At 40.7% G+C, this 13,463-nt stretch overlaps 1 protein-coding gene across 2 annotated transcripts in view; it reads left to right on the top strand.

The window, feature by feature from the left end:
* The window catches only part of tulp4a (TUB like protein 4a), a 451,862-nt gene extending 438,607 nt beyond the window's left edge, over positions 1–13,255 (top strand). For both annotated transcript variants that reach the window (XM_072581106.1, XM_072581105.1), the window contains one exon: positions 12,089–13,255. In XM_072581106.1, coding sequence (XP_072437207.1) covers positions 12,089–12,205 — 117 coding nt within the window. In that variant the 3' untranslated portion in view covers positions 12,206–13,255. The remainder of the gene's footprint in view (positions 1–12,088) is intronic.
* Positions 13,256–13,463: the final 208 nt, after the last annotated feature.

The raw sequence follows: 13,463 nt of genomic DNA, 5'->3' as shown, positions 1-13,463 counted from the left end.
AGTATTCTGGTCACTGGTCCCAAAGTGGTCTCCCATTGACACCTCAGTCACCTGCCCTGCCTTATTTCCCAAAAGATTTCTTGTACACACTGAATAAATTCCTCTCCACCCAAGTCCTTAATAGTATGGCAGTCCCAGTCTATGTTTGGAAAGTTAAAGTCCCCTACCATAACCACCTCAGTATTCTTCTAGATAACTGAGATCTCTTCCAAATTTGTTTCTCAATTTCCTACTGACTGTTGGCTGGTTTATAGGATAATCCCAATAAGGTGATGATCCCTCAGTTTCTCAGTTCCACATAAATAACTTCCCTGGGTGTATTCTCAGGAATATCCTCTCGAAGAACAGCAGAAATATCTCTAATGTTGACTGTAATAAGAAAAAGCCACTCCCCTTCCTCTCTCACCCCAAACCCCAATTTCTATCCATCCTTGGCAAAAGTCGCTTTATGGTAGGAAGCAGCGGGTAATAAGTAGAAGGATCCTTGTCCGACTGGATGCCTGTGAAGAGGGGAGTGCCTCAGGCATCAGTGCTGAACCCTAGATGACCCTTGTCATCTATATCAATGATTTGGATTAGAATGTGCAAGGCATGGTTAAGTTTGTTGATGTCACTAAAATAGGCAGCATTGTGGACAGTGAGGAAGATTATCAGAAATTGCAGCAGAACCTTGATCAGCTGAGGAAGGGAGTCAAGAAGTGGCAAATGGAATTTAATATAGATAAGTGTGAGGTCTTGCATTTTGGAAAGTCAAGTCAAGTTAGGAGTTGCATGTTGAATGGTAGAGCCGTAAGGAGTGTAGTGTGGAGCAGAGAGATTTTGGAGTTCAGGTTCATAGTTCTCCGAAAGTGGAGTCACAGGTGAAGGCTTTTGGCACTGTGGTCTTCATCAGTCGAAGTTGGAAAGTTATGTAGCAGTTGTACAGGACATTGGTGAGGCCACACGTGGGAGTATTGTGTTCAGTTTTAGTCACCTTACTATAGGAACAATGTTATTAAACTGGAAAGAGTGCAGGAGAAATTTACAAGGATGTTGTCTGGACTCAATAGTCTGACTAATAGGGAGAGAATGTATAATCCAGGACTTGTTTTCTTTAGCGCATAGGAGACTGAAGGGGGACCTTACAGAGATGTACAAGATTATGAGAGGCATGGATAGGGTGAATTCACTGAATCTTTTTTCCAAGGTTTGAGAACTGGAGACTAGCGGGCATCAGTTGAAGGTTAGAAGGGAAGGAATGAAAGGGAACCTGAGAAGCAACTTTTTTACACAGTCGGTGGTAAAAATATGGAATGAGCTACCAGTGGAAATGGTTTAGGTGGATACAATAACAACATTTAAAAGACATTTGGATAAACACATGGATAGGAAAGCATTAGAAGGTAATTGGCCAAGGACAGGGAAATCAGGTTAGCACCAGTATATTAGTTCCCTTCCAATCCAGTTGCAATCCATCCTTCTTATGCAGGTCATTTATTCCCCAGAAGACATTCCAATGATTTAATAATGTGAATCCGTCCCTGCAGCAGGTCCTCACACATTCATCTGCTCTCTACTCGTTTTCTCATCTTCACTAGCTGATAGGAGTCGGTATAATCCAGATATTACTATCTGTGAGGACCGACTTTTAAAATTCCTGTCTAAATTTCCTATATTCTGTCTTCAGAATCTCATCCTTTTCTCTTCCTGTGTCATTAGTTCCAATGTGTACAACAACCTCTTGCTGGTCCCTCTTCCCTTTGAGAATATTCTGCGCCCTCTCTGAGGTATCCTAATCTTGGCACTGGGAAGCCAACGCACCAATGTGATGTCTCGTCAGCTGCAGAAAGGTTTGTGCCTCTGACTATCGATCACTTAGAATCTGACATACTCTTTGTTACAGAACAGCCAATCTCAGTACCAGAAACCTGACTGTCAGCACTACATTCTCAAGAGTCCACCATCCTTACATTTTCCAAAACAGCATACTTATTTAGGTTTGAGGATAGCCAGAGGAAACTCCTGCACTACCTGCCAACCTCCCTTTCCCTTTCCTGGAGGTAACCTGACTGTATCTGTGGTTTTTCTCCCTTTCTGCTACTGCTATCAATCACACCCCCTGGCTCCTGTAAATACCTCCCTGCCTGTAACAGTCGCTCCAACAGATCCTTGCAATCTGTTAGGATTTGCAACTAAACACGCTTCCTGCAAACATAATCATCAGTAACGTAGAAACTCTCCCTGATCTCCCACATTTGATGGGAAGAGCACATCATTCTACCAAAGGCCTTCTTTGCACCTCAGCAGACCCAAAGAATAGCAGTTTCACTGGTCTAAAAAAGCACTGCTCCAGGCTAACTTAGTATCTATGTTTTATATTTTAAAAGTTTAATCAGGAGACATATCTCAAAATAAAAATATCGAATCAAAAAATAACCCATTCTATTCACTATAATTGACCAGAAACTGAACTGGACTGGCCGTGTAAATACAATGCTTACAAGAGCAGGTCAGAGGCTAGGAATACTACATCTACTGACTTCCCAAAGCCTGTCCATCATCCAGAAGATACAAGTAAGTATCATTATAGAATACTCCCACTTACCTGGATGAGTGCAGCTCCAACAGTATTTAAGAACTATAGCTTTACCATATGACAGAGAATAAATCAGAGATAATTGAGGGCACGTAACAAAGGCAGTCTATTAATCATGGGGGACTTTAACCTTCATGTCAATTGGGGCAGTCAGATCGGTCGAAGAAGCCATGAGGAAGAACTAACAGTATATTCAAAATAGTTTCATTGTGTAATATGTTGTTGTCCAACCAACAGTCAGGCTATTTTGAACCTGGTGCTGTGTAATGAGGCAGATTTAATAAATTTAGTAAATGATTCCCTCAGAAGCAGTAGTAGAATTTAACATACAGTTTGAGAGAAGGAAACTTCCATCAGAAACAGCTCTGCTAAGCTCAACTGAATGCAATTACAAAAGAATGATTATTTACAGTGTGGAAACAGGCCCTTCGGCCCAACAAGTCCACATCGACCCTCCAAAGAGCAACCCACTGAGACCCACTCCCCCACATTTACCCCTTCACCTAACACTACAGGCAATTTAGCATGGCCAATTCACCTAACCTGCACATTTTTGGACTGTGGGAGGAAACCGGAGCACCAGGAGGAAACCCACGCAGACACGGGGAGAATGTACAAACTCCAGACAGACAGTTGCCTGAGGTGGGAATTGAACCCGGATCTCTGGCGCTGTGAGGCAGTCTTGCGAGCCACCGTGCCACCCATAAATGATGGCATAGCTTGCTGGAAAAGATTGGTGAAGAAGTTTAGCAGCAAAGATATTTGAAGAACAATGGCAGGCTTTTGAGACTAAAGTTTGAGACTAAAGACTAATGTTCCAGTGAGGATGAAGGATTTTACAAAGGGGGTAGACCACCCATGGTCAACCAGGAAGCATGAAATTGAAAGAAAGTGAAAAAACAGTGGCAAGTTGGAGGATTTCAAATGTTTCAAAAACCAACTAAAAGCAACCGAACATAATAAAAAGAGGGAGAAAACGTACCTTTGAAGGTAAACTCACATATAATATCAAGTTGGACAACAAGAGCTTCTTTAAATATATAAAAAAGGAAGTGAACAAAGTCTCTTAGAGAATGAGATTTGGAAAATAATGTTGGAAACGCAGAAATGGCAAGGAGTTTGCATCAGCCTTCACAGTAGAAGACATTAATAGCACCAAAAATTACTAAATATTCAAGCGGCAAAAGGAAGACAGGAAATAAATACAATATGTATCACTGTTTCCCTTCCACTTTTGCTCTAATGGGGCTAAAGACCAATAAGCTCCTGGACCTGAAAGGATGCATCCTTGGATATTAAAAGAAGCAGTTACAGATACAGTGGATGCAATGGTTGTAATTTTCCAGGAATGCTTAAACTCTGGAATAGTTTCAGAGGATTAGAATACTGATAATGTAACATATTTATTTAAAAAGGGAAAGAGACGAAATAACATATGTTTGCACACCATTTTAAAATAATCGTCCAATGTCCTCTACTGCCTCAACGTATCCTGCCTCCACCATATTTTCAGGCAGTGCAATCCATACTTACTGCATTAAAAGATTTGTTTCTCACACCACCCTTGCTAAGTTTGCAAATCCCTTTAAATCCCTTTCAGTCATTTTCATTTACAAGTGGGAACAACATCTCCCTTTTTGTTCTATCCAGCTGATTCATGATTTTGAAAGTCTTTATCAAATGTCCTGTAAGCCACCTCCTCTTCAAAGAAAGCAGATTCAAATTTTTCAGTCTATCCTCATAATTTTCTTTTGCTTTAGAGCCATCCTAAAAATAAAGGATCAATCTTAAACAAGGAATCCAGCGGGCTTAAAAGGGTCATGAAATAACTTTAGTGAGCAGAATTAAGGAGAATCCCAAGGCCTTTTATTCTAATATAAGAAGCAAGCGCATAACCAGAGGAAGGGTTGGTCCGCAAAAGGATAAGGAAGGAAGATTGTGTGTCCAACCTGAGAAAATGGGTGAGATTATCAATGATTACTTAGCATCAATGTTTACTGAGGAACGGGAGGTGATGAATGCTGAGATTAGAGATAGAAATTTGTTTACTCTGGATCATGTTGACATAAGGAAGGAAGACTTGTTGGGTAGGCTAAAGGGCATTAAGGTGGATAAATCCCCAGGACCGGATGCGATCTATCCCAGGTTGCTGAGGGAGGTGAGCGAGGAAATAGCTGGGGCCCTGACGGATATCTTTGTAGCATCCTTAAACGCAGGTGAGGTGCCGGAGGACTGGAGGGTTGCTCATGTTGTCCCCCTGTACAAGAAGGGTAGTAGGAATATTCCAGCTAACTACAGACCAGTGAGCCTGATGTCAGTGGTGGGAAAGTTGCTGGCGAAGGTACTGAGTGATAAAATCTATTTATATCTGGAAAAGAATGGGCTTATCGGTAATAGGCAACATGGTTTTAAAAGAGTTCATTGAGGAAATGACCAAGTTAATATACGAAGGAAGGGCTGTAGATGTCATATACATGGAACTTAGTAAGGTGTTTGATAAGGTTCCCCATGGTAAACTAATGGTGAAAATGAAGTCACATGGTGTGCAGAGTTTCTAGCTAGGTGGTTAAAGAATTAGTTGAGCAACAGGAGACACAAAGTAGTAGTTGAAGGGAGTTTCTTGAAATGGAGAAAAGTGGTGTTCCACAGGGATCAATGCTAGGGCCATGATCTGGAAGCGGGCACTGTTGGTATGATCAGCAAGTTTGCAGATTACATGAAGATTGGTGGAGTAGCAGAAAGCATAGGGGACTGTCAACGAATACAGGAGAATACAGATAGACTGGAGAGTTGGGCGGAGGAATGGCAGATGAAGGTAAAATTAATGACTGCAGATGCTGGAAACCGGATTCTGGATTAGTGGTGCTGGAAGAGCACCACTATGCTGCCTGAACTGCTGTGCTAATCCAGAATGGCAGATGAAGTTCAATCCAGGCAAATGTGAGATGATGCACTTTGGGAAGTCTAATTCTGGAGTGAACTATACTGTAAATGGAAGAGCCTTGGGAAAAGTTGATGAGCAGGGAGATCTGGGAGTTCAGGTCCATTGTATTCTGAAGGTGGCTGAGATGGATAGGGAGTGGCCAAGAAGGCATATGGTATGCTTGCCTTCATTGGGTGGGGTATTGAGTATAAGAGCTGACAGGTCATGTTAAAATTGTACAAGACTTTGGTTCGGCCACATTTAGAATACTGTGTACAGTTCTGGTCGCCACATTACCAAAAAGATGTGGACGCTTTGGAGAGGGTGCAGAGAAGGTTTACAAGGGTGTTGCATGGTATGGAAGGTGCTAGCTATGAAGAGAGGTTGAGTAGGTTAGGATTGTTTTCATTAGAAAAAAGGAGGCTGAGGGGGGAACTGATTGAGGTCTACAAAATCATGAAGGGTACAGACAGGGTAGATGAAGATAAGCTTTTTCCCAGGGTGAGGGCTTCAATAACAAGAGGTCACGCTTTCAAAGTCAGAGGTGAAAAGTTTAAGGGGAAAAGTTTAAGGGCAACACGGTGGCTTAGTGGTTAGCTCACAGCACCAGGGTCCCAGGTTCAATTCCAGCCTCGGGCGACTGTCTGTGTGGACTTTGCACATTCTCTCCTGCATGGGTTTCCTCTGGGTGCTCCAGTTTCCTTCCACAGTCCAAAGATGTGCAGGTCAGGTGAATTGGTCATGCTAAATTGCCCGTAGTGTTAGGTGCATTAGTCAGAGGGAAATGGGTCTGGGTGGGTTACTCTTCACAGGATCGATGTGGACTGGTTAGGCCAAAGGGCCTGTTTCCACACTGTAGGGAATCTAATCTAATCTAATCGAAAGACGTGGAAAGTACCTTACACAGAAGGTGACAGGTGCCTGGAATGCGTTGCCAGCAGAGGTAGTCGAGGCAGGCATGGTAGGTTCATTTAAGATGCGTCTGGAGGTGGGGAGCAGAAGGATACAGATGCTTAGGAATTGGGCGATAGGTTTAGACAGTGAATTTGGATTGGCTCAGGCGTGGAGGGCTGAAGGGCCTCTCCCTGGGCTGTAAATTTTCTTTGTTCTTTTTGTTCTATTTTTGTAAATCATTCTTGCCATCTCTCTACTGAATTAACATCTTTCTACATTCTGTTACCCACAACAGTACACAATACTCGAGCTAAGATCAAACAAGTGATTTTTACAAGTTCAACATCAACTTCCTGCCCTTGTACTCTATGCTTCTATGAATAAAGGTACAAACTGCTCTCCCCACTTGACCTGCCAGCTTCAGTGATCTGTATACATATACATCATGGTCCCTCTGCTCCTGCATCCTCTTCAGAATTGTACTACTTACTTTATATTGTCTTTAAATGCTTTTCCAAAGTGCTTCAGCTCACACTTTTCAACATTGAATTTCATTTGCTACTTATCAACCTAGTTGATCACCTTGTGGTTTTCAACACTGTTCCCATTTCAGTTTACAATATTTCTGTGTTTAGGATCATCTGCGAACTTTGAAATTATGCCCTGTGCACCATGATCCAGATCATTAATATATATGAGGAAATGCAAAGGTCCCAACACCAACACTTGGGGAACTCCACTGCACACCTTTCTTCCAGCCTGAAAAATATGGATGTCAGGGAAGTTCTTTTGCACAGTAAGTGATAATACTGCCTGTAAAGATGTTGAAAGCAGTGGCAGTCAATGATTTCAAAAGGAAATTTGTCTGGCAAATGGGGTAAATAAATTTGCAGACTTCAGGCATAGAAAGGTGTAACCCTAACCCTATGTAACATCCTCTTGTCTGAGAAACAACCATTTACCATGACTTGCTGTTTTCTATCCTAAAAACATTGGTTTATTCAAGCTGCTCCTGATCCTCCTATTTCAGGATGCTCAATTTGTTGACTAGCATTCAATTAGTCAGTTCAAATAGTCAAAACATGTTAAGCCCTTCACAATTTTATGCAGACTCTCTGTAATTAACTCAAACCTCTCTGAAATTATTATTCCATCTTTGCTGTCTAAAACCTTACCTGGTGTCTTGAACAAAAATGTCACTGTTGTTGCTCAGTATTAGAGTCATACAGCATGGAAATAGACCCAAACAAAAACAGAAATTGCTGGAAAAGCTTAGCAGGACTTGCAGCATCTGTGGCAAGATATCAGAGTTAACATTTCAGACTGAGTGACCCTTCCTCGGAAAACGTTAACTCTGATTTCTCTCCGCAGATGCTGCCAGACCTGCTGTGCTTTTCCAGCAATTTCTGTTTTGTTTCTGATTGATAGCATCTACAGTTCTTTCTGTTTTCATTCTGGAAATAAATCCTTCATCCCAACCTGTGTACGCTGATCTGATTCCGTAAACTGAACTAATCCCATTTGTCTGCATCTGGCCCATATCCCTCTAAACTTTTCCTATCCACGTATCTATCCACACATCTTTTAAATGTTGTAATTGTACCCACCTCTACCATTTCCTCTGGTAGCTCATTCTACAAATGCACCACCCTTTGTGTGAAGAAGTTCCTCTTCAGCTCCTTTTTAAATCTTTCCCCTCTCACCTTAAACCCTCTGGTTTTGGACTCCCTTACCCTGGGGAAATACCTTAGCTTATTTAGCAAACCTTATTTAATCCCTCATAATTGACTAAGTCTCTGTAAGTTCATCCCTCAGCCAGGGAAGAAAAAGTCACAGCCTATCCAGCCTTTCAAATCCTCCAGTCTCAGTAATATTATTATAATTTTTTTTGCACTCTTTCCAGTTTCATAACATTTTTCCGATAGCAGGTAACCAGAATTGTATGCAGTACTCCAAATATGGTCTTGTATATCTGTAACATGATGCCCCAACTCCTGTGCTGTAACACGCAATGAAGACTTCATGTCAAATGTCTTCACTTTCAAAGAACTATGCACCAGCATCCCTAGATCTCTGTGCTTGACAACATTAGCAGGGCTTTCATTAACAGGGGGATCGAGTTTAAGAGCCGCAAGGTTTTGCTACAGCTTTACAAGTCCCTGGCAAGACCACACTTGGAATATTGTGTCCAGTTCTGGTCACCCTACTATAGGAAAGATATGGCTCTGGAAAGGGAACAAAGAAGGTTTTCCAGGATGCTGCCTGGACTTGAGGGCTTGCCTTATGAAGAGAGGTTGAATAAGCTCGAACTTTTCTCTCTGGAGAGAAGGAGGAAGAGGTATACAAGATAATGAGAGGAATAGATAGAGTCAATAGCCAGAGACTTTTCTCCAGGGCAGGATTGACTGGTATGAGGGGTCATAGTTTTAAGATAATAGGAGAAAGGTATAGAGGAGATGTCAGAGGAAGGTTCTTTATGCAGAGAGTTGTGCATACATGGAATGCAATGCTAGTGGTGGTGGAAGCAGAGTCATTAGGGACATTTAAGCAACTGCTGGACATGCACATGGCTAGCAGTGAGTTGAGGGTTGTGTAGGTTAAGTTATTTTATTTTACATTAGGATTAACCCTCAGCACAACATTGTGTGCCAAAGGGTCTGTTCTGTGCTGTACTTTTCTATGTTCTATGTTCCATGTATTCCCAGGGCTCTACCACTAACTATCTTAATCCTGCCTTGGTTTGCCTTAGCAAAATGCAACACCTCACATTTATCAAAATTAAACCCCATCTGCCATTCCGCAGCTCACTGGTCCAGTTGATGAAGGTCCTGTTGTACTCTCGGGTAACCACCTTCACTCTCCAGTTTCACATGAATTTTGGTGTCATCCAGAAACTTACTAACCATGCCTCCCATGTTCTCATCTAAATTGCTTACATAAATGATTAATAACAGGTGGACCCACCACCGATCTTTGCATCAAACTGCTGGTCACAGCCTTCAGTCGTGAACAACTAGCATTAACTTCTATTACTGTTAAGTCAATTTTATATCCAATTAGCTAACTCTGCCTGAATCCCATGTGATATAACCTGATTAACCAGTCTACCATATGGAATCTTGTCAAGAGTCCTAGTAAAGTCCTTCAAGACTATTTTCTGCTCTGCCTTCATCTATGTTCTTGGTCACCTCTTCAAAAAAAGTCATTAAAATTTGTGAGATATGATTTCCCATGCACAAAGCCATGCCAATTAACCCTGATCAGTCCTTGCCTGTCCAAATGCATGTAGATTCTGTCTCTCAGGATCCACTCTAACAAGTTACCCACCAGGTCATCAGGCTCACTGGTCTGTAGTTCCCTGGCTTTTCCTTGCCTTATAAAATAATAGCACAACTTCAGCCATCCTCCAAGTCATTCAGTATCTCACCCATGGCTGTTGATGATACAAATATCTTTGATAATGGCCCTGCAATTTCTTCCCTGGCATCCCACAATGTCCTGGGATTTATCTACCTTTGCACATTTTATAGATTTTAAGACCTCCAACACTTCCATTTCTGTAATGCAACTTTTTTTGAGATATCAGTGTTTATTTCCCCAAGTTACCGAGCTTCCATGTCTTTCTCCACAAAATATTCATTTCGGATCTCACCCATCTCCTGAGGTTCCACACATAGATGGCCTCATTGATCTTTAAGGGGCCCTATTCTTTCCCTAATTACTCTTTTGCCTTTAATATAGTTGTAGGATCTCTTTATATTCTCCTTCATCTTATCTGCAAAAGTTGTCTCATATCCCCTTTATTACCATCTTGATTACCTTTTAAGTGTTCTCCTGCATCCCCTTGTATTTCTAAGAGATTCACTTGTTCCCAACTGTCTACAATTGACGCATGCTTCCTTTTACTTGACCAGAGCCTCGATGTGGCTAGTCATCCAAATTTTCCAATTCTGCCAGCCTTAAACGCTCTTAATCTCACTTTTGAGAGCTTCCCACTTGCCAGATGTCTGTTTACCTATGAACAGCCTCCCCCATCAACTTTTGAAAGTTCCTGTCGGATGGCAAGAAAATTGGCCTTGTCCTAATTTAGAACTTTAACTTGTGGACCAGGCCTACCCTTTTCCATAACTCTTTTGGGGTGGCACAGTGGTTAGCACTGCTGCCTCACAGCACCAGTGACCCATGTTAAGTTGCTGCCTTGGGCGACTGTCTGTGTGTAGTTTGCACATTCTCCCCGTGTCTGTGTGGGTTTCCACCGAGTGCTCTGGTTTCCTCCCACAGTCCAAAGATGTGCAGGTCAGGTGAATTGGCCATGCTAAATTGCCCACAGTGTCATGTGCATTAGTCAGGGGTAAATATAGTGTAGGGGAATGAGTCGGGTGGTTTACTCTTTGAAAGATCGGTGTGGACTTGTTGGACCGAAGGGCAGTTTACATACTATAGGGATTCTAATCTAATCAATTTTAAAACTGATAGAACTGTGGTCTCTAGACCCAAAATGCTCCCCCACTTAACACCTCAGTCCCCTGTCCTGCCTTATTTCCTTTTGAACCTCCTATATGATGCACACATTTTTTCCCATCCCCAATTACCCTTAAGATGGTTGTCACTCAAGATGTAAGTGGGATCATCTTGAAAAATACTTTGCTAAGAACTGTTACAGTCTTTTGCTTTGCTTTACAGTACATAATACAGAAAGGTCATGTTCTGTATTGTTAATTTGGACTTCATCCTGTAATTCATATAAACATTTCTTGAATATGAAGATCACTTTGATGAAGTGCTACAAATGCATTGATTCATAGTCGAAATTGTAGATGTAAACAAAGAAGAAATTAGGATTTGCATTTACTGTGGACCAGCAACGATGCCATTCCTTGTCACAAAATAAATTCAAACTATTTTGTATTTGGCCATTAATTTTTAAGACTATTTATCTTCAGTCAGCCATTTCTGCCTCTTCCCATTCAAAGGTTTTATTTTAGATTGTTCCACTTCAAACTTTACCATTCTCTTCTGTGTTACAAATGTGAACTTTGTGGCACAATACCCAACAGATCCCCTCATCTGTTTGCTATAGAATTTTAGAGACTCCCACTTCATGCAGCCCTTCCTCCTGCCCTAGTGCAATTAATTAGACAAAAAAAAACTGTAGATGCTGGAAATCAAGGTAGACAAGCAGAAGGCTGGAAGAACACAGCATGCCAGACAGTATCAGGAGGTGGAGTCCTAAAGAAGGGTTACACCTGAAATGTTGACTTCTTCACCTCATGATACTAACTGACTTGCTGTGTTCTTCCAGCCTCCCGCTTGTTTGCCTCTGCTGCAATTAGTATCTAATTAAAGTCTACTTCTGTTGTGGCTGGAAGGAAGAGATCAGGGAAAGGTAAAAGATCTAGCTGGTTAAATTGGTAGGACTTTCTCCCATGAGAAAAAAAACAGTCTCACCCCCAACCAATCTACCTGAAATACATACAGAGCATACCCTGGTTGCCGGTAATCAAAATGTATTGTTGAGTAGGCTAATTTAAAAATCAAACAACAAATTAACAATAGTTAAAATAAAGATGATACCATGCTGCAAACGTAAGCCTTTAACCAATTGGTTTATTTACTGAACTTTGATCCACTTCCAATGCTTTTCCAGTAGGAAAAATTGCTTCTTTTCAATGCCTGTAATTTATTTTCTTTTGCAGGTGATGCAATTTGGAAGGATTGATGGTAATGCATACATCTTAGATTTTCAGTATCCATTTTCTGCAGTGCAAGCTTTTGCTGTTGCATTAGCTAATGTTACACAACGTCTGAAATGAATGAGAAGAACCAAAGTGTTTTCTGGAGCTGAGGATCAAAATTTCCACGATGTATGTTGAAAGCACCGTGACTGAATTGGTCTGGGCAGCCACATCACTGCGTTTGACTTTAAAGGATCACAGATCTCCTATTTAGTCTTGAACAAACAGGAAGGTGGAAGAGCATGCTTTTCAGATGCATGCCATGATGATTACAGTTCAGAAACCTTGCTGTTCTGTAGATCTTTCCACCTGATTACATGCTTGTTTGAATAACCCAGTAGAATATGTTTACCTGTTGACTAGAAGGCCTTATATTACGGTGTAATTTTCTTTTTTTCTTGTAACAAATACAGAAACTTGCTTTCTTTGCTGTTTTTTTAATAACAGTAATAATACTTGAACAACACACAGGATTCCTGGGAACCGGAATGATTGAGTTTTCAATATGGTATTAGTAAATAGGTTATGTCAATATTGGTGAGCACTGGAAAGAACAATTTAAGTAGCTCCTAAGTTGAAACTACAAGGACATTGAAATCTTCAGAAGCATTTTTGAGGTCGAAAGTTTTAATAGTCATTGCTTTGAAATTAATATTGTGTTTTTGTTGAGCTGTTTTAGTGCTAAATATCATTTCAGTTGGACATTTTGTCAAGTTTTATTACTCTGTTTTTCTTTATTTCTGATGACAAGCTAAGTACACATGTATCTCCAATAGTGAATTGTTTTCCAAATTGATCAGCAAATTACTAATTTTGGGTTATATCTGTAAAGTAGGGGGACCAAACATTCATAAATATGCAATGCTAAAGGATGTGCTACTATTTTCTATATTTTTAGATAGCTTTTTTTATATTTGATTTAGATGGTGATGCAGATGTGAACTGCTGTGGAAAGTGGTAGTGCTTGCTGTCACGGGGTTTAGGTAACTTGAATATGGTTAATATTTGTTGTATTGCTAAATCATGAATATTTTAAATTTCATTTTGAAGAGAAATTCCAACCAACATCATGAGTTTGGATTCAAACACAATGCTTGACAAGATGGAATAAAATAGATTTTATAGAAATGTAGAATTATTTTTATCCTTACTGAATTTGGATTGACATTTTCCATTAACATTTGGGATTTGTAAGCACCAGCAATAGTTCATACAATTAAATGTTATGCAACAGCAAAAGACCATTGGTCTATAAGATCTATAGTTGGTAGTTGTGCTCTAGGCTGTACCCTTGGCACCATTATCTCATTAGAACCAAGAAACAATATCAATCTTG

Source organism: Chiloscyllium punctatum, chromosome 11 (genome assembly GCF_047496795.1).
Source record: "Chiloscyllium punctatum isolate Juve2018m chromosome 11, sChiPun1.3, whole genome shotgun sequence".
Classification (NCBI taxonomy): Eukaryota; Metazoa; Chordata; class Chondrichthyes; order Orectolobiformes; family Hemiscylliidae; genus Chiloscyllium; species Chiloscyllium punctatum.
This window is presented reverse-complemented; position numbering and strand designations above follow the sequence as displayed.